The 21235-nt window shown below is 44.2% G+C and overlaps 1 protein-coding gene across 1 annotated transcript in view; it reads right to left on the reverse strand.

Annotated features, from left to right (window-relative positions):
- Positions 1–21235, reverse strand: part of LOC103374978 (inactive N-acetylated-alpha-linked acidic dipeptidase-like protein 2) — a 33524-nt gene that overhangs the window by 5310 nt on the left and 6979 nt on the right. Inside the window, exon 2 of the mRNA XM_008305153.1 lies at positions 8462–8660. Within this exon, the coding sequence (XP_008303375.1) occupies positions 8462–8660 (199 nt within the window). The remainder of the gene's footprint in view (positions 1–8461; positions 8661–21235) is intronic.

Raw genomic sequence — 21235 nt, forward strand, 5'->3', positions numbered from 1 at the left:
ATACAGTCTATGGGTTCTCACATGTTTCATGTCAGGAACCTGGCGTCTAGGATCTGACAGCTTCCACCATAATGTTGACTCCAAGTGCACTGGTAGAGGCTGCTACCAGACAAGGATGCTGAGAAGGCAGAAATGTATACGGCACTCTCTGACTTTAACCAATCAGTTCCCCGAGTTCAGCCAGTGTTGAGCCCTGCACAGTAGTTTTGCTTCTGAGACGTTCAAAAATAACTCAAAAAGACTTTTCACCCTAAAACCGTCTCCAAATTCCTGCAGTGAAACATGCTAAATGTGTCCTACTGCATGCTCAGTGCTTTGCAAAAATGTTCTGTTCTGTTGAACCTGTTATCCAGCATTGAGGCATCTGATCTGTCTCACATTCATGGTGCGACGTCACAACAACCTGCAGGCGAGTCATTAAGAAGAACACGGAGTCCTTCAGCAGATGGTGTGGCATCCGTATAGCCCTGATCTCAACATTCAACAGTGTCTGGGATTACAGTCCACGAAGAGACAGAAGGAAAAGGACAAACTGCCACCTGTCAAGTACCTTCAAAATCCTGTGTGCAGCGGTTCCTACAGAATCAAGATGGGCTTTTTCTGGTCTTTTGTATGAAGCTGTACGAAATGAATAAATAAAAACGGACATTTTAATTTTAGCGCCTAAAAGGTTAGCAGATGACTTTGTTTGGGTGTTTCATCAAAGACACGGGAATACGGGAAAGGTCCAATACAAAGGCTCAGAGAGGTGAAGCTGAAGGCTAAAAGGAAATATGGGGTTTTTGTTGACTTTGCTGTTTATGAGTCTGTTTAATGCAAATGACAATGAGTGGTGGCAAACTCTCCAGAAAGCATCACTGCATCCTTGAAGTTTGCCAACGAGCACCTTGACAGCCCACAGAGCTGCTGGGAAAATGTTTTGTGGAGGGATGACACCGAGGCTGAATCGTATACTATAAAAGGGGCCCTACATACCGATAGGAAAACATCATCCCCAAGAAATACGGCAGAGGGAGCATCAGGATTTGGGGCTGCTTCTCTGCCTCTTTCTCAGATAGACTGCAATCATGGAGGGGAAAATAAATTCAGGTTCCAAGGTATCATGCAGGATAATGTCAGGGTCTGTCTGCCAGCTGGAGCTCAGCAGAAATTGGGTGATGCAGCAGGTCGATGACCCTAAACAGTACGACTATGACAGAAGGGCTTCGCACAAAGAAAATCCACTTTTTGGAGTGGGCCAGGCAGAGCCAAGAATTTCACCCCAGGCTTCACCCCCGGCTGTGGCGAGTCATTCATAGAGAGACCTGCAGCTACCTGAAACCCCCGTTTGAGGCTATTAATAGAAAACGTTCAGTCAGACATGAAATGCGAGGGTTCCCTGACTTCAGCCGTCTGAATGTGTTTGTCCAAAACAATAAGAACGATTGTAATTGATGGTGTCCAGATTGCATTTTATGTCCAAATAATGCAAAAAAACTTCACAATTCCAGCGTGTTCACAAACTTTTTGTTGCCACTACACGTGTTGTTATAATTATTTCTTACTTTGCGTATAGTTCACAGAGTTTATAATGTGCCTGGTGGCTTCCTCTCGTCCCGTTTATATTGATTATATTTTGTGTTGCTGGAACATTGCTTCTCTTTTGTTCCCCTCTGGCATTACATGCCTTTCACGCTCCTGGTGCCTGATCCCCGTGTTACCTGGCTGAGAAGTGGGGATTCAGAGAGGCAGCTTCCCTCTACAGCCTAAACAGAATTTATGTCAAAGGAAAGCCGTCTTGTCTGATGGAGACCGTTCAGCGTGCTGTGTGCACAGCACTAGCTGAGGACTGAGAGTCTGTGCAGAGCTCTACGGGTGTTTGGGTTCAGTCCAGTTCACAAGAAGCTCAGCGTCATTATCCTGACGTTTCATGCTGAAGAAATAACTTTTTTTTTCTAAAGACTACAAAGAAACGGATAAAACAAGATTCACAGAGCAGAGGGATGTGCGTGGATTCTCCTGCAGTCTGCTGTGTGTTCACGCTGAATTAGGTTTCTATATGTCACGGAGAGTTTTCCTGATATCGGGGCTTTTTCTAGCACCAGCAGAGCTTCGTATGCTTTTCTTCTAGCAGTTGGTGAGTCAGCTTAGTGACGGTAAGGTGAGTTCAACATGTAAAACAAAGCACTTGAGTATGTTAATGTGTGTTGTTGTCTCTATTTACTCATTATCAGAAATGGTAGGGATGCTTAATTAATCGAGCATCAATCGCAATCATGATTCTAACTTCCAGCATTTAAGCAAACATGATCAACAGCTATGCAGACGTTTAAAATGCTCCACTCATGAAAATATGACGCTTTCAGAGAACAATCCATGTGGCTAAAATCGGTTAATTTCAGTACATGTGGCAGCAGAACAACTTATTTTCAGTCACAAAGCCGTCTGAGCTGCTGCCTGCAGTACCTGAGTGGAGACTGGAGGCTTCTCTCTGACTCTAAGCTCGCATCTACTGAAGCCTGCACGCGAGTCATTATCAGGAAAATCAAATGTCTATCAATCAGAAGACGTTCAACAATAAGGGGATGCTGTTTTATTTATATTTTGTCCCTTCTAGACGCACTAAATTCAAGAAGAACCTAATTTTCTGTCTTATTTTGATGCAAATGTTTGTATCTTAGCAGGACTGTCACACATCATGGAGGTAAAACCAGCGCTCGGTTCATTAAAAGCTGAAAGTGGAATAAAAATACTGAATAATCGTGATCTCAGCATTGATTAAAATAACTGTGAATACTAATTGTGCAGCTCTGCTGTACAGTATTGATGTACAGTCGTTGTTCCAAGGTTTAGCCAGAAAGCAGGTGTTCATCTTTGCAGTCTTATCACTCTGAATAAAAAAATACATCTGAAGCCGAACCGAGTTCGAGGCCTTCAGGGCACGCAGCAGGACCACCACTGACCCTGTTGGCTGCCAGGCTATCTATGATCCTCAGTCTCAGTCCTCTGTCAGCGCCAACTACACGTTTGAACTGGACTATTTACAGCTGAACCGGTTTGCATTGAAACACTTCACAAGATTTCACAGCAGCCACAATCACAGTGATTGGACTTCACATTGTTAAAGCTTGGTGTGTCATTTAAGGCGAGAACTCAAGAACCAGGCGCACAACAAAAATACAGATCAGAGGCATCGTTAGGAATTTGCATTTCTTTTCTACTGAGCATCAAAAACTGTTGTCAGTGTGTGATTCTGTTGCTTAAAACACACCTCAGGTTTTCAAAGCAAACATTTGAAAGAGTGCTCAGTTCTCTCAGACTAATTGTCTTGGTCCTGTGAGGGAATGGTAACTTCCTTTATAAATGAGTGCTATTAAGCCTTAATGCTTTCCAAGCATGATGGAGCAGCTAATTTTAGCTTGGATGCTAATGGCAGTCTAGGACAATTAACATGTCTATTACTGCCATAAACTGTGAATAACAGTGAACAGCAGAAGCCATTTATTCTGTTAGAATCTAGTGGAAAAGTAGACAGCTAAAGAGCTGAGAGGGGGGAGGGAGGGACTCGGTGTGGATGCAGAACTCAAACAGAACCGAGGTGTTATACCGAGGTGGGATAAAAATATAGTGGCAGAGAAAAAAGTGCTCACTATCAGTCAAGGTCAGCTATCCTGCAAGTAAATGTGATTTGATATGATTTATTGTGTTTATTCTTAAAGCGGACAGTTTGACTAAAACAAATTCATCCACTAATCTGGAGCTCTCACTTCCCTGCACATGCACGGAGCAGAGCCAATGAATTACTGCTGCTCTGCCCTAAAAAGCTGTCGTCTGGGAAAAAAAAAAAAAAATCAAACGCTGTTGGGTGTAAATTATTCCCCTTTCCCCTTTTTTTGTCAGAAGGAATAAATATGTGTGAAATACTGTGAAGCACAAGTTTTATGTTACATTATTGCTGTTCTGCTCCATATGTAGAACAACTTGAAAAAGAAGTGGATGCAAGCAATGCAAGATAGATGGCTGATGGGGATTTAAATCACTGCTGCCCCAACACGGCACCGCATCTGATTTAGGGCGAAAATTATTAGGGAGGAGGGTGATGTGGACCTTCTTGGTTACACTAAAGTTGTGCTGTAGCTTTTTGTTTTCTCCCCTTTCCTTGGTGCGGCAGGTTTTTTTTGGTTTATGCATTCGAAATACACTGATTTAGTTAAAAATGACAGAGACTGTGCCTATAAACACAAAAAAGCATGCCTGATTTTAAATTTGTCACCATCCACTCGGCTTCCAGCGACGCTAAGAAAACTCCCTGGATGTCCTGCTCCATCAGCACCTCCTGCACCGAATCTCCTCCACGGTTTAAAAATGGCAACCCTCCAACCTCAAATTCTATTCTGGAGATGAGAAAGAAGTTGCAGGGAACCAAATCCGGAGTAAGGCCAAACAAATGTGAGGTGCATGATGGACTGTGCTAGAAGTCTGGGTGCATGTGCTGAATGTTCTCCCTCAGACAGCTTTGGGTTGACGACTTGATCCAGAAGGATAAATTTATAAAACCCCATTCATGTGAAAGAAAATGACCAGCATGCTCTTGGCTGTGCTGCTTGCCTGGCCTTCTGCAATCTTAGCCACTAAAGACTTCTGCTTGGTCTCTGGGTCGGAGCTGCAGACCCAACTCTGGTCACCGATGATGATCCACATGAAGATTAAGTCGCTTTGATGCAGAACTAGACGTCTGTTCTAATGTTCTGATGGCAGACCAAGACTTCCAGAGACCATTTCAAACGTGGCAGGAGTGCTGGGAGCAGAGTATCGCTGCACAAGAAGACTACTTTGAATGGGAAAGCAGCCAAGTTTAAATCAGGTCTGGTTATTTCTGTCACTGAACCCTTTGATCACACCAGGTGCTGTGGTATCTACGGAGACTGTAGTTTTTTTCCACGTCAAAAAGAGGATCCGAAGTGGTTTCGTCATGCACAGCTACTCTCTGTTTGCTTCTTTTGTTTTTCTAGGCAGCTTTACACTCAGAGTAAACAGCTTTCAAGCAAGACTTCTGTCTTCTTTTATACATTAGGAAGAGGTCAGAATCAAAATGAAGTTGGTTTGAAGTTTTATGAATAAACACCTGTGAAGCTCTGCTGACCATCTGAGTCTGACTTCAGTTCTGCTGTTTCTATTGACGACAATATTGGATCGTGATAAAAATCTTTATTCTGCACTGCACAATAAAACTGGTGACGGCTGATAAAAACCTACTGAGGATAAACTCGTCTGAATATTACAGGGAGGAGGCTGTTGCCTCTGCACCAGTCCTCCAGGTGGTGATCTCCATCAGATAGTCCTCCTCGTTGTTGTTGGAGATCAGACCCACCACTGCTGTGTCATCAGCAGACTTAATGATGGTGCCAGAGTGTGATGTGGACAGTCATTGGTGTACAGTGAGTCCAGCAGAGGGCCCAGCACACAGTCCTGGGGGGCACCGATGTTAAGGGTGCGTGAGGGGGACAGATGGTTCCCCACTAGAACCACCTGTGGTCTGCTGGTCAAACAGCTGTAGCACAGGGAGGAGGAGAGTCCGAGGTCCTGCAGCTTAGTGACCAGTCTGGAGGGGATTAAGGTTTGAAGGCTGAACTGAAGTCCACCAACAGCATTGGCACATAATTCCTTCCTAGTGTCCAGGTGGGCCGGGGCTGTGTGGAGCAGGTGATTTATGGCGTCATCTGTTTGGCCAGTATGCGAACTGTAGGGGGCCCAGGGAGGCAGGTAGGGAGGAGGTGATGAAGTTTCTGACCAGTCTTTCCAAACATTTCATCACCACAGAGGTGAGGGCAACGGGCCGGTAGTGGTTCAGTTGGGCTTTACCAGTGACACTGTTAGACATTCATTCACAGCTCGAGGAAACACTAACACGGCTACCACAACATCCCTCTGACCTCTGACCTTAGTGGGATCACCATTAGCTGAACCAACACTCTAGGCTCCATAATGGCCACCTGACCGAGAAGCAGAGCGATGAAGTGCTGCATCACATGACCTGGTCTCTACAACCACCCACCTGGAAAATAAATGGTTGGATGGGTGGATGGTCTGCTCCAGCAACGGCCCACTGTGTCGGGCTTTGAAGTTGCAAAGCGTAACTTCAGTCCTCACCACACTTGTCGGGGCATTGGATTTGGGACATGCCAAGATTGCCATCTGTGGCTGATTCTTCCTCTGATGTATATTCCTCTGGTGCAGTTTCAATTTAAAATCTTCCTTTGCATCATTCGCACCAGACGCTGCCACCTTGATGTCTCTGGCTCAGACTGTGCAGAGGGCTTATTCTTCATTTCTCTCCAGTACCAGTTGAACATTTTTTGCATTTTTTTTTTTCAATTACGTGTTGATATCTGATATGTTTTGCTGCCTGTTATAGATCCTTTTTCCATTAGGCGACACAGGAGGGCACTAACAGGGATGTTATCAAGCAAAAAGGGGGCAAGTTTAATAAATCTAAAACTTTAAACACTTACACTTTTTTTTTAAAATTACTCACTGAAGTCCATGTGTGCTAATTCATAATGTCTTTAGTTTTACTCTGCAATATATAAAACAGTAAAAGTAAAGAAGCTCCCCTGAGTGTGTCGGTGAGTCAAACTTCTGACTGGTAGTGCTGCATTTATTACTAATCCTGGGAAAAGTCTCGCTCTTTTTCAAAATGAAGCATGAGAGTAAACTCTCTTCACACCTCAGTGTGTTCCCTCTGGTCCTGTACTGTAACTCTGGCTGCCAAATTTGAATTCCTGGATTTGGCCTCAGAAATTACCACTTGTGGGCTCCAAATGTTTTGCAGGCAAAGTGGGAGCTGTTTGGATGAGTCACCGCTGAGCCGGCTACAGGCCACATTGTGTTCAAACAGGTGTAACCTACCGCCCTGTTCTTTGTCTGCCAGGATGGTCCAAATAAACCAGCGTTTATTCGTTCAGCCGCACCGGACCACCGCTACAATCACCGTGCACAATATCGCCTTATTTCTCATCGTCATATCCTGACAATAAAGAGTTCTGAATGTTAAACAGTTGATAGTTAATAAAGGCCTCTTTAATTATCTGTTTAATGGCAGCAGACCAGAAGACCTTTCAAAATGAAGTCATGAATTTAAATAACTCCAGGGGACGTATAACGCGCCATGTGACTGCTTCACTCTCCTTTATTTGGGCAATCAATAAAAGGCTGCCTTAAAGCAGTAAAGTGAAGTCAGATCATCACACGTACACGATGAATCTTTTTAGGTCTCAATTAACAACATTTAAGATGCACAGCGTACTTCTGTTTGTTGCATTCAAACCACCTGGTTCACCACAAAGCCATCTCTGAAGTTCACATTCTTACTCCACAAATAAAGATCATTCTATTTAATCAAGTTTTATGTTGTCTTTGTCCTTTTTCTTTTAATCAGAATATTCCAATAACGTTTGGTTGGGTTCGTGCTTGACCTTCACTGAAACACAATCTCCTATAATTATGAAGCATGCAGCCGAGGCCCCTGAGCAGGAGCACAGGAGGAGCACTTGAACTTTATGGACGTCTACTTCAGTTTTAAACACAAAGGAAGCTGTAATATTCTCTTAAAAGTTTTCAGTGACTTTTTATTCAGAGTTTGTCTGTTTGATGAAGCTCCGTCTTAACTTTAAAAGCATTTTGAGTTTTTCTTATTGAGGTTTGCTCACACGAGTTGGTCACATGTTCCCTCCCTTTCTAAGGGTGTGTTCTTGCAGTGTTTATAGGTGTTTTGTTTTGTTTGCATCTTGTGTGTGAAAGCTGTTCATTCCTGCTGCTGGTTGCTTGTAGCTTCACTGATCAACAGACGGTGGCAGTGAGACTCTGAGAACCGAAGCATCGTCAGAAAACAAGAAAGACGAGCGAGCGTGGGTAAAAGTTGGATTCGCAAATGTTTCGTTAGCAAAGGAAAAGTCTTGAAAACACGGGGTACCTCTAATAAATGTCATGTGATGCTGGAATCTGAGTCCACCAGAGAACATGACGGCTCAACGAGAGGAAGCTGAGCGGCTATGTGAGATTATACAAGTAGGTGAGGAAGCAGCAGGACCGACTGTGAGAGGAAAAGAGAGCAGGAAAACACTGACTACTGAGCCAAAGGTGGAAAAACTTTCTCACAATAATGTTTTCAGGTCACCTGCAAGTTTGCTAAACCTTTAAAAGCTAACTGGAATGGATGATGACAGATTTCAGCGCCGGACGAAGACGCAGCAAAGAGCCGCTGACCCACAAAAACAGTCGGCCTGTAAAAATTTGCACCAAAAAAAAGAAAGGACACCAAGAAACGCATTGCTAGAAGCAAACTTCACATGTTAAACACTAACTTTAACTCTTCTATTGTCGGGCATAACTTCCCTTGTTGTGATCTGTGTGCATTCTGGGGGTGGAGGAGGCTCCTGACTGCTGCCCTGCACCAACTCCGAGACGGTAACTTCTCTCCTACCTGTACACTCCAGGCGGCGTCTGTGGGATGATGAAGCTCTTCTCCAGGTCACGGAGCACATCGTTCAGCATCCGAACGTGGGAGGGGTCGCGCTCTTTAGGGTCGTTCGCCGGCCGCATGGTTTCTGACTGGAAGAAAGCTGCGTGGTCTCTGAGAGAGGAGGCCGAGGAGAGCAGGGCCGGAGATACGGCGCTCTTGTCTAGACGGAGATTCAGAAAAAAAGACAAAGCAGCAGAAACAACACATGAATAAACAGACCTCAACTTTAAGGCATGTAAAGGCTGAGAAAAAAAAACAGATATGTACTATAGTGCTGTGGATTAAAAACAAACTACATGGAAATTAGAGAGAAACTGCACAGAGCAGGTGATGGTTTCAGGCTGAAGCTCGCTGCTACTTATGGACCAGCTGAATCAACAAAACCTCACATAAATATAGTAAGAAAAATGGTGGTTTCATGAGCAGCAGGATGAATTGAGACATCTTTTCCTCTCCAAACAGCAAATACTTGATCCGGATTATTTAGTTCTGTCATTTAGATCTGGTGTTAACTCACAAACTGCATTTAAACAACTTGTCTGAACGAATGCACACAAACAACAGCTGTAAACGCATGCAGCAACGCACTACAGCTAGAACACGATTAGAGCAGCTGGACCGAATTTGAAGGTTTTCCTGTTGGCTTCGTGATTGGACTCTCAGACAGGTGTGAAAGCAGCGCAAACACATTCTGAGGAATCACATCAACTGAAAAATCTCCTGACTGAATGTCTTGCTGGTAACTCAACATGAAGTGAATCTACGGCGGTAACAAGCTGGTACATGTTCACTGACGAGTCAGCTGGTCCGGGTCAGTCTGCTTTATTGTGGTGGACGGTTCAGTTTGTAGCTCAACAGATGTGAAAGTTAACAAGAAAGGTGTTTTAGACGTCTTATGCGTCAACGCTGGTGGTAAATTATGGAAAAAAGCCTTTTTCTGAATCGCTTTTCGAAAAAGTACATCTCCGTGTGGTGTGCCTCTTCGTTAATGAGACAGCGTGTAGTTCAGACTGTGTGGACGGAGTTACGGAAACGACACGAGGTCTGATCCAATAAGAACCGGGTGGTCATTCAGACATGATGGCGACATGTTCAGCTGCGATCAAATTACTGGAGCGGAGGTCTGACAACGGGCTGCTGATTGACTGTGATCACACCGTTAGAAGAGTCAGAGCAACAAGACGCCTTATTGATAGCAAGTCCGGTTAGCAGACATTATCCAGACCACATAACCGGACGCTGATTGTGTTAGCCGTGACAGGTCCAGTATGTGATGTGATACAGACACAAGCGTTATTTCTATCTTCTCTTCAGCCTTATTTACTTTGCAGTGACAACAAATCCCAGCGTTGTATGGGATGGAACAACCATAAATACTGAGCACTGGGCTTTCTGATGGACCAGGATGTACCCCACGTGTTGCTGGATAAACCTGAATAAACTACTGCAGATAATGAACAGACGTGAGACGTGATCATGAAGAACCACGAGTGCATCATTAAATGATTAAATGACAGACTTGCATACATTTTTAATTAGTCACAGCGTGCCCTTCTCACATATTGACGGGTCAGACACAAATCACGCTAAGATGCTGCTCGTCATGTGATCAGCATATTAATTAAGTTAGAAATCACATGGAACATTTGCACATGTTTATATCCCCTTTTAAATATATATAAACAGAATCTAATGCTTACTCATTGTTCCTGATATTTATATGATTTGTTCAGTCACACCCTCAGAAAACAACAGAACTACACACCAACTCCTTCCAAGTCTCTATTTCACACCTTCTAGCAACCACCCACTCAATACAGTAAATTAAACAGACCCTCCCCTTCTTTTCAACCACGCTGCATCCATCTTCAACACACACCTACACAAAGCCGGCGACTCACACAGCGCCGTCCTCATTAGCCTGTCAACACAAAGCAGGCTTGTTTTACAGTACATTTGGCACTGTAAATCAATTACCTTTCATTTACAGTTAATTGGCTTGTATTCTTGGCTCTATTAAATGATATCCGGGCCGGATCCGACGGGCCTGCAGTCTGTTATGTAACCGCCTGTGTGAGGACAAAGGTTCCTGTTCAGGTGTTCGGCTCTGAATGGTTTACAACCAGTTAGTCAGAACTCGATGTGATTAAAAGAGCGCAGCAGTAACACAAAGTAGTCAATCAGAAAACAATGCACACTGTAAAACCACACGAAGCAGTTTAGTCAAATCAACTCATGTTTTCTAATTTACTTCATGTACGTAAGTTTTGGTCATTTCTAGTAAACCGAGCTTAATCGTGTAATATTTATTTCTATTTCATTTCTTCGTTATTCTAACCTGGAACACTTTGACTTAAAATGATTATTTGAATGAATCATATCAAGTTAACTAACTTTTTTTCTAACCTTTTAAAGTTTGAAAACACAGACATGGTGGAAATACGTGTAAAAACGAACATTATCGACTGCTGAAGCTTTACGTTGTCAAAGCTACGTGAAGAAAAAACTGCTTAAACCGACAAAATATCAAACGAAATCAAGTCTGTCAGTAAACAGCTGATTAAACTTAACATATTGAAGCCAAAACCATTTGTTGTACTGTCCTGTAAACACGTTTATTTCTGCTGCAAAGTTGTTCATTTTAACAAGGGGGTCGATGGGGACTCGCTTTTGGAGCCTCGAGTGGACATTTTAGGAACTGCAGTTTGGGGCATTTTCACACTGACTTCGTATTTCAGGTTTGGAAGAATGAAAAATACGTCTCTTAGCTGTGATTGTATGAGCCAGGCTCAGTGGTTTAGGATTTGGGCTACTGATCAGAAGCCTTTGAGCAAGGCCTTTTATTCTTCCCTCTCCAGCAGTGCAGTAATGTGATGCTGTACTCTGACAACAGCTTTCTAACAAGACGTGAAAAGACAGTTGCCCCTTGTGGGATCAACAAAGAGTGTAAATATGAAAAGGAAAATAAAAGAAAAATGAAGAAGAATAGAACTAAGAAAAATTACTGAACAAACTTGACCAAATGAAGACAAAGAAACTCGTCAGAATCAGAATCAACAACGTCTCAATATCTGGGCTTCAGTCTGTTATGTGGTGCTTAATTGTGCTGAAATATTGCCAAAGTCCTGCTTGACTGTTAAATTTTCCTAAAGAGGTGGAGGTAGTCTCATAAAGTCTCCCTCTCCATGGTTATGACCTTTCACCATGACGTATGTATCCCAGCAGAAGCTCTGAGCTGACCAGGAATGAGCTTACGCTTGAATTTAATGACGTTAATTTGCCATAAATCTAAGGCGAACCTATCTGCAATCATGTCATGAGGTACAGAGCAGAGATCACAGCGTGTTCCCCGTCAGTGATGTGCATCCACACGGATAAATGTAAATATGGACGATTACGTTTATGAGGAGGAAAAATACCAGTTTCATTCTGAAATGACCTTCAGCAAAAAAAGAAAAAGGATAAAAGACACCAAAGTCATGCTGCTTCTGGCCTTAATGTCAGAACACAAGAAGAGAGACAAGAGGTTCAGCAAGTCTGAACATTTTTCTGGAAAAAAGACAAAATTTCTGATTCATGAGCACAAAAGTTGTGTTCAGATTTCTGTTGCTTCAGTCGGATGCTCGGAGTTGTCTGTCTGGGATCACAGGAGGCAGCGCAGACTTCTTTAGGACGACTATAAACTAATGATTTCCAAGATATTAATCAGCAGCGCTCGGTGTGTGTTTGTGTTCCTTCAGATCAGAGTGTGTCGCAGCAGGTTGGGAACAGAGCGTGACTCACCGGCGAGGAGAGGGGAAGACAGAGGGGACAAAAATAGAAGACGAGAGCTGTTCTCTCCTACAAATTTAAATGGCTCGGGCTGCTCGCAGCCAGCTGGGACTCATGAAATATTGTTTGATTGTTGTAATCCATCACATCTTTTGACACGCGGGGACGTATGCGAGTGTGTTTGCATTTGGGTATACAGTTGGGACTTGGCCTCGCGCGATCACAGAGGCACAGAGAAGAGAGAGGAAAACAAAAGAGCTTCAAGGTGATATTTTATTCAGCAGAATGTTTTCTTTTTAGCGCACCAACAATTGTTGATGAAGTCTGCAGTTCACCGCTGTGGAGGATCAATCGGGTCTCGTTTAGTTGGAATCTTAAAGAATCCTGTTTTTTCTATTATTTAACGAAGAAATTATGTTAAAAACTAAATCACCTTTTATGTTCAGCAGATTTAGGCAACACACATATATATATATATAACAAATAAATAACAGAGAATAAAATACATAATATGATGTTTATGAGCTTTATGTGTCACATTGGATCTGAAGGTTTGCTGCTTTTTATTTGGTTAATTTAAGCTTTACTGTAGATTCATTTAAAGTTAAACTTGCAGCAGGAGAACGTGAAGCATCTCCACACTGAACAGGACATCCTGTGTTCTGTGGACGAGACCAGAGTTCATGAAACTGTAGATTTACGACCAACAGTCTGTGTAAGCACAATCACTGACGTATGTTCCTGTGTTCTTCTTCTGTCGCCTTCATAAATCTGTTTGTATGCACTGCTGCTGGTTTTAATCCCTGTGACACGGAGCCCTCGTGTAGGAGGAACCGTAGAACCTGCTCACGCTGTGGAGACGTTCAGCAGAGCGAGCCTGGAGTCTGACACGTGGTCACTGTGCACAGCTGTGATCCAGACAGTGTCCATAATTCATTCATCACAAGGTGCGTCTTTAGTGTAAGCTAATCGATAATGACTGTTAGTGTCAGACTCACGCTGGAACAATATACAACTAAGAACTGAGAGGATAATTCTGGCTGTCCCGTCTCCCTTATGTCTGCTTTATTTCCCCCCTTCTTGTACTTTTTGTGTTTCTTATCTTGTTGTCCGTAGTGAGGATTAAGCGGTGCATAGACGATGGATGGATCGAACCGCTCCTTTCTGTTTATGTATATTTGTTTGGACACCTCGTAGCCAATTCACCTGCATATCAGACATTCATCCATCAATAAAGATCCTGAAACACATACTAGGCTTGGGTGATGTCAGAGAGCGGGATGCATCGTTGGTAGACTTTTCGTTAATAGCAGTAAGAAAATTGTTCAATAAAATGCTTGACAGTTTCACTAAAAGGCATCAGATGCAACCTGTCAATGAAAGCACAGAACAAACCCCGAGCCTCCTCTGGCTTAAAACAGCCTATTAAATAATAATGGAGCTTCACCCTCCTATGTTCAGGCCTTCCAAGGCACGCTAGTCCTCTCATCACGTCCCCCAGTGGAGGTTTGGATTGGTGGGGAAAGGTGGCTGCTAAATGGGTTTGTGCTTTGAAAACCCCCATGACCCTTTGTCCCCCATCACCTGGTGGCCTGCTCTGAGGACTCCTGGATTTGATGTTGGTAAATCTGGTGGAGGACAGCATGGGGTCCTTCACAGCCCCTCCAGACCCTTAACCTGGCCACAGTGTGGTAGTTTCACCCTGATCGCCCTCCGTGTACCTAACGGGACTCACTTGCTTTCTTTAACTATGTGTATCAAGTTGAGATCATTATTTTCTTCTCCATCCATCCATCCATCATGTCTACATACCGCTTAATCCACACGAGGGTCATGGGGGGCTGGAGTCTATCCCGGCTGACTCAGGGTGAAGGCAGGTTCACCTGGACAGGTAACCAGTCTATCACAGGGCTACACTTAGAGACAGACAACCAAGCACACTCACATTCACACCTACGGACAATTTAGAATCACCAATTAACCTCAGCATGTTTCTGGACTGTGGGAGGAAGCATTAAAAATGATTATCGATAATGCCTAAACATTTTTTCATGATAAGTTTGTAGCTGGATCATATACATTCCTGCTCTGCTCTCCACTTTCTGCCAGAACGCTCCGTTCGCAAACGGCCAAATTCCACCTCGGTGAAGTTTCCTCGTGTTATTTGACCTCCTGAGTCATGCGTGTGTGTGTGTGTCAGGTCCATCATCTGCTGCCAGCCTCTCCCATCTCCACACCAACACACCTCTCAGTAGCCGAGCCCGCCTGCCTCTCCGTTCCACACCACCTGCTCAACTCATCCAACCAGCCGCCGTCTCTGCCATCCTCCATCAGCCTGTCCGGCGCTTCCCGGCCTCACTCCAACGTCTGCCAGCCACAACTCACCGCTAGCTGCCAACAAGCTCAGCACCTCAGTGAAACTCCAGCTCCCGTTTGCAATATACCATAAAAACGTAGTGCTGCCTGCTCCTGAGGTCTGCTTTTAGAGAACACTACCGTTCTAAACACACATGACACGAGACATGAAAATGATGAAAAAGAGAAAATGCAAACACCTGAATGAAAGTAAAGCATTCTAAACATAAGCATACAAAAGTCTCGAATAATAAAATTACTTGTCTATATGATAAGTACATATTCTGACTGTGAATTTCTCACCAGCTACCATTTATATTAGTTTATGTTTTTGACCCAAAACCATTGCAGTGTGCTGCCAGTAAAGAGTAAATGGTAGAGATGTGTTCCAGCAGAAAATTGAGCTCCCAAGAATGATTGTTTTGGGGTAACATATCTGACCACTTGGTTTGATTTTGTGAACTGCCCCTTATGCGTTACCATGTCTGTGTTGTAGCGCTGTCGTTCTCCATCAGCATCCATGAGAGGTTTGAACTGACCAGTGATGCTTAATCATGGACAGATTGTGCGACTGGGAACGTCCGGACTAATGAAGGGAAATCTGTGTGGATGCACCCTGATTTTAAATGCCATGTTTGTGTTTTGGTGTGAATTTTATATGCAGTGAATCCCCTGAACAAACCTCCTTTTCCTTGAGTCCACAGCAGTAAACTGGATTTTTAGCACGTTTTCTGAAGCTGACAGAGCCGTTCCTTAGATCATTTGAGAATAAAACTCTTTCAGTGACAGAAAATGGTGAATTCAGTTCCTTTTGTTGGTATTGGTTGGAATGACGATGTCCTTGGTGGTCACTGATTGGACGGTCAGGACGTAGCCGCCGTTTCGTTTAACGCTCTTTCACTGATTACAAGCGGGGACCCGAGAGCTTCACAGCTTTGTTCATTAAAGCACTTTTCAGAGCATGTTCGAAAAAAATGTTCATTACAGTCAAGGTTAGACAGCGTTATTGAGAAATAAGAAATTCTGGGAGAAACCTTCCTCCTTTATTTATCGTTTACTGGATAAACTGTCGGCTGATGCACACAAGGAACTAAAGAACCCAGCACGAGTGCATTTTTAACTTAAGGACAATAAGAATCAATTTGGTCTGAATATTTTACAGTTAAAAGTGGAAGGAGAAGTGTTGTGCAGCGCCAAATGGAGTTCGGTGTTTAAGCTCTACATACATTTGTCAGAACTCTGGAGATGGAAATGCAATAAGAGGAAAGAGGCCAGAGAGGCACAAATGAGCAAACTGGTTGGCTGGACATGACCTACGTAAATGACAAATGCAAACAACAGGAGAAGAGCTCCACTGCTTTTACACACAGCTCAGTCTATTGAAATGCAAACGACAAGCAGCAGCTTCCATCCAGCTCTCGTCCAGCCGTGTGCTGCTCCAGGTGGAATCGTTTGTTGGGTTTCTTCCTGTAACACAGTGACATCGTGGCCTTTTTATGCAAAGTGCTGTGGGACTGCTTGTGTTGTGCCTCGGTGCCGTATGAATAAAATAGTTCTGACCTGAACATGTTATTTAATTCATCAATTATGGAGCCGATGTATGTTGACACTCAGCGCTAACAAGGCCCAACGTCCTGGATTAGTGTCTCCTAAATGCATTATGGGGTTTAACATGTTCTAAATTTAATGTTTGTCTACACAGTGCTCACGTTCTAAATGTAGTGAACGCACACTGAAATGCAAATCCATAGACGTGTTATATGCATGGCTGCATACTCTAAGTGCTTCTGTACTTCCCATGCAGAGCGTGCTGATTGCCGTTCCTACTGCCTTGCATGCCAATAGCAACCACCTGACAAAGAAATTGTAATTTTAGGATTGGCTCGGATTGTTAAAGTCTACCCCAACACAACGCTCATAAAGCGTTTACGTTCCCTATAATTACAGATTCTCTCTGCACTAGCAGAGAAGCGATTTCCTTTGAGGTGGGCAACAAAATCGTGTCTCCACGCCAAAACGCTCCGTGCATATCAGATGAAGACAATGCGATACTATAAGGAGCACTCAAGTGCATATATTTTCTCTGGCAGGTGATTGTAGGTTTGTTGCTGCTGTTGCTATTAAACCTTTACAAGCAAGAAGTTTCTCTGCGAAGGAAATTTCACAGTAAAAAGGCTCTAAATTTGAAAGATTCATTCTTAAATTGGCTGACTCAGACTAGTGGAGCCTGTGAATAAACCTCAGCTGCCTCAGCATGGAGTGATGCCTCAGGATTTCATCCCCTCCATCCTTCTTCACTAGAAAGGGCTCACTTCTTCCAGTGTACATTTGGCATATGAGCATCTTATTAACCCCTTAAGGTGTCTCGGCTATTTTTAGTAAGTTTCCACCAGGAAAAATTCCCTAAACTCAGACAGTAACAGCTCCACAGCTGTGAGGCCAAAACGAACCTTAGGCTCTATGGATCAGAGACACTTGGGACAAATTTGAAATGAAGTGATTCTCCTTCAGCAGGCCAGAGAAACATCTGAAAACTCAAGAAAAAACTCCACCTAATCTAACTGGGAAAATAAGAAACTTCTTATAACAGTGAGTTGGAAAACACTGACGCTGATGCAAATTCTAAAACCTCTCAGCTGCAACTCTCTGAGGTTTGTTGCAACAGAAATAATGCACAACAAATACTACATCCGTCTTAATTGTGGTTCTGGGTTGGGAAGAATTGCTGCCCCAAGTGAAGGGGCAAGTATCTTGATAAGGGGCATGAGATGGACTGGCAGCATCAGCAATAATGCGAGCAATGCACTGGACCATCATGGTGAGGAGGGAATTCATCCAGAAAGCCCAGCTCTCACTCTACCAGTTGATCTACTGAACGATCAAACCCTTACCTATGGTCATGAGCACCAGGCAGTGACCGAAAGAATGGGATCGCCTGCATAAGTGGCCAAAATGAGTTTCCTCCTTCAGGTGGCTGGAGTCAGCCTGTGAGGCAGGGCGAGGAGCTCGGATATCCAGAGACAGTCTGGACTAGAGTTACTGCTCTGTTGCATCAAAAGGAGCCAGGTAAGGCGGTTCGATCACGTGATGAGGACACCTCCTGGGTGGATCCTCTGGGATCCCAGAGGAGGACCTGGACAGTGTTGCTGGGGAGAGAGAAGGACCGGTTTCATCTGATGCCTCCACGACCCGATCCCGGATCAGTGGAAGAAAATGGATGGACAGATAATCCTAATTAGAGGAAAACTGATGTGAAAAACAGGGTATATTTAGGGGGCGGCTGCCTTGTGATTGACGAGTATACGTAGTGTGTTTCAGTCTGATCCCCCCTTTTGCTTCTTGTGTCCAGTTTGAAAAGACCAAGACGCCAATAGTCAAATTCACAATTTAAAGATTCAAAACAGCAGTCCACAACCTAATGACATCGCAGTGGCTACATCCTTTCGTTTTACATATAACCGATGGTGCTAGTCATGAAATAGACTGGTGACCTGTCCAGGAAGTACCCCGCCTCTTAACCAAGGTCACTCTCTACCCTTTTGACCCTCTGCAGGATAAAGTGGGTAAAGTTCACGAAAGGACAGACTTGTGGTTGGAATATCAGTCGGGGTAACTCGCTAATGACTGACTCAAGAAAACAGCTGGCAGTCAACAGCCCAACTACTGTTTGAGCGCTGTGATGACTGAGTGATGCATTGTGATTGACTTGCCGGTTGTTTGTAAGCCACAAAGCTTCCAGAGATGAATACTGCTGTGTCTCTTTCTAATGTGACTACAACTTTAAACAGTGCCCCCATCCAACACCGTCATTAAAACACCAAACACCACAGTCACTATGACAAGTTTGTGTCTGTCATTTGAAATCCATCTGTAAACTTTTCCCATTTTGAAGTCTCAGCAGTGGTCACCTTCTGTCCCGTCTCTACCTCCGGACTTCAGTGTAATTATACAGTAAAAGGTGGCTCTTTGGTTGTGCCACTGAGACATGCCTAATTAAGCTCGAAAATGTACAATAGGTTTTAGTGACAGGCGGGCGTAGGAAGTAATTCATTCATGGGCACACACATTTACTTTGATTTCCTCAGTGGATACTGGTAATTCCCTGCACTGGCAATTGCCTGGTCTACCTTTCTTTGAGCGCTGCTGTTGAGGACCAAAAGAAGCCCTTCCACTGAGCACTATCACTACAGTAAATTAATGAAGATTTATGTCAGATCAGACTACACCAAAGGCAATTTTGTATAAAAAGATGAAAAAAAGTGAGAGAATAGTGATTAAAAAAGTTGAACAAAAGGTTTTGGGGGGCTTTCAATTAGCTTTAGCTGTTTGATCTGAGCTCCCCTCTATGACTGCCAGTCATGAGCACTGCTGCGCTCCATGCTGGCTGTGAAGAATCCATTAAACATCGCTGGTCCTCTGCCGCGGGGGGCTGCTAAAACACCCAGAGACCAGACTCCCACACACAGAGATGTTTCATGTCCCCCAAAATGTCCTAAAAACACGAATCACTACCCACTCATGAGTGGCCTACACATGAAGACACACGCAACCGACACATGCCCCGCAACACAATCACCATACGCTCGCACTACTCAGACGCACACACATTTTGGAGACAGAAACAGAAGCACTTGCAGTTTCTCCTTGACTTCACTCTTACTTCTTAACAATGGATTTGACATGACATCCTCACATGTGATCACGAGTTCTGCTTCTAGCAAGTTTTTGCTCCATCAGCTGCAAGAATTCAGCAGGTTCTAATCAGTTTAATGAGATTTTCAACAATGTTGGAACACATTTTAGTGTTTTTGTTTGTCCTTCTGCTCCACTAAATGTGTAATTTTGGTGTAAAATAGACACTGGAGGGGCTGCAAGGTGTCTCAGAGGTTACCATCGTTGCCTCGCAACAAGAAGGTCGCCGGTTCACGTCCCAGTGAGGACACCCGGGATCTTCCTGCGTGGAGTCTCCATGTTCTCCCCGTGCTGCGTGGGTTCTCTCCGGGTTCTCCGGCTTCCTCCCACAGTCCAGAAACATGCTGAGGTTAATTGGTGATTGTAAATTGTCCGTAGGTGTGAATGTGAGTGTGCTTGGTTGTCTGTCTCTAAGTGTAGCCCTGTGATAGACTGGTTACCTGTCCAGGTGAACCTGCCTTCACCCTGAGTCAGCTGGGATAGACTCCAGCCCCCCACGACCCTGGTGAGGATTAAGCGGTGTAGAGATAATGGATGGATGGATGGATGGACGGCTAGACACTGGGGCACTGCAACATTGATCATTGACAACAGCCTTATGACTCTTTGATAGGTCTAAGACTCATGGTGTGTGTCACTGTTGAATGCTACAGTAAAAGGATGAGGAGGAGTTGAAAAGTGCCTCTTCACTATCGCAATGGCAGCTAAAGCTCATGGGTGTTGTAGTAATCATTCTCCTCACTATGACCGGCCCCTCTGACATACTACATATCTAATGTGTTGCTTTGGCGTCCAGCTCCACCTGCAGCCTGGAACAGTTACTCCTGCTCTTTTTCTCGTTCTTTTAAACTGTCTTTTTTGTCACACTTGGTTGGATAATTACTTTTTTGAGCTGTGCCGTCTCTTCCGCTCTGTCTTTTCGCTGTGTTATTGCCTCTTTCATTCAGCAGCACCGCTGTTGCCCAGCAACCCCACGCTCACACTGTTTACCGGCCGATCGTACCGAGGCAGGCCGGCACAGCGACCGGATGAACAGCGACGGACGTCCCTGCGGAGGCTGGAGGGGGACAAGCAGACGATGCATCGGGAATGAAGCGACAAGGAAAAAGAGCTGTGATGGAGAAGATGATGTGTGATGCCAGATTGGTAGACACTTAAAGGGACGCGCTAACGTGCTTTGTGAGGAATTGAGGAGACTTCCACGAGTGTCCTGCTTCACACAGACCCAGTCCTCTTCACAAGGAACCTTGTCTCCTCTCTCTTCTCTGTAATGTGGAAATCGATCTTAAATCTTATCTCGAGCAGAGAAAAGGCTTGGCGGGGCAGCTATGGGCGAGGGCGCACAGGTGTAGCCTCTGCAGAAGTGATGTGTAACAGACGTGTGATACTTAGCTAGAGTATATAAAAATGGAGCAGCACTACAAATGTCCTTACACTCGTGGAGCCCATCGATCTTTGCCAAAGTCTGCCACATTCTGTATTGAATTAAAACTAAATATATACTCTAACTTTGTCATGATCATGAAATCAGCTGCAGGATGTAGCAGCACAACGGGCAGATGATGCAGACGATGTCGGTTTAAAACAACAGCTCTGAAACAAGGATGTCTCACTGGGGTAAAAGCCTGTTGCATCGACTCCTCTGTCCTCATAACTCCACCAATGCTTGCACCTCAGGTGGGAGGGACGAAGACATGAGGAGGACAAAGAAGGGGACGCTACATGAAAGTACTCTGGATCCCATTGTTGCCGTCGATGGATTTCAGACACACAAGGCAAACGGGAATAAATTCAAAAGCAGTAAGTAAAGATGGAGGGCTTGTTGCTTTTAAATGGTGCCACCTTTGCAGCCTTTCTTCAGCCCCCATTTTCAGCATGGTGACCCTTTGTCCACTAAACCAGCAGCCATCATCCTCG

The sequence above is a fragment of the Stegastes partitus genome, unplaced genomic scaffold (assembly GCF_000690725.1).
Source record: "Stegastes partitus isolate 25-593 unplaced genomic scaffold, Stegastes_partitus-1.0.2 Scaffold2423, whole genome shotgun sequence".
In the NCBI taxonomy this organism is placed as follows: Eukaryota; Metazoa; Chordata; class Actinopteri; family Pomacentridae; genus Stegastes; species Stegastes partitus.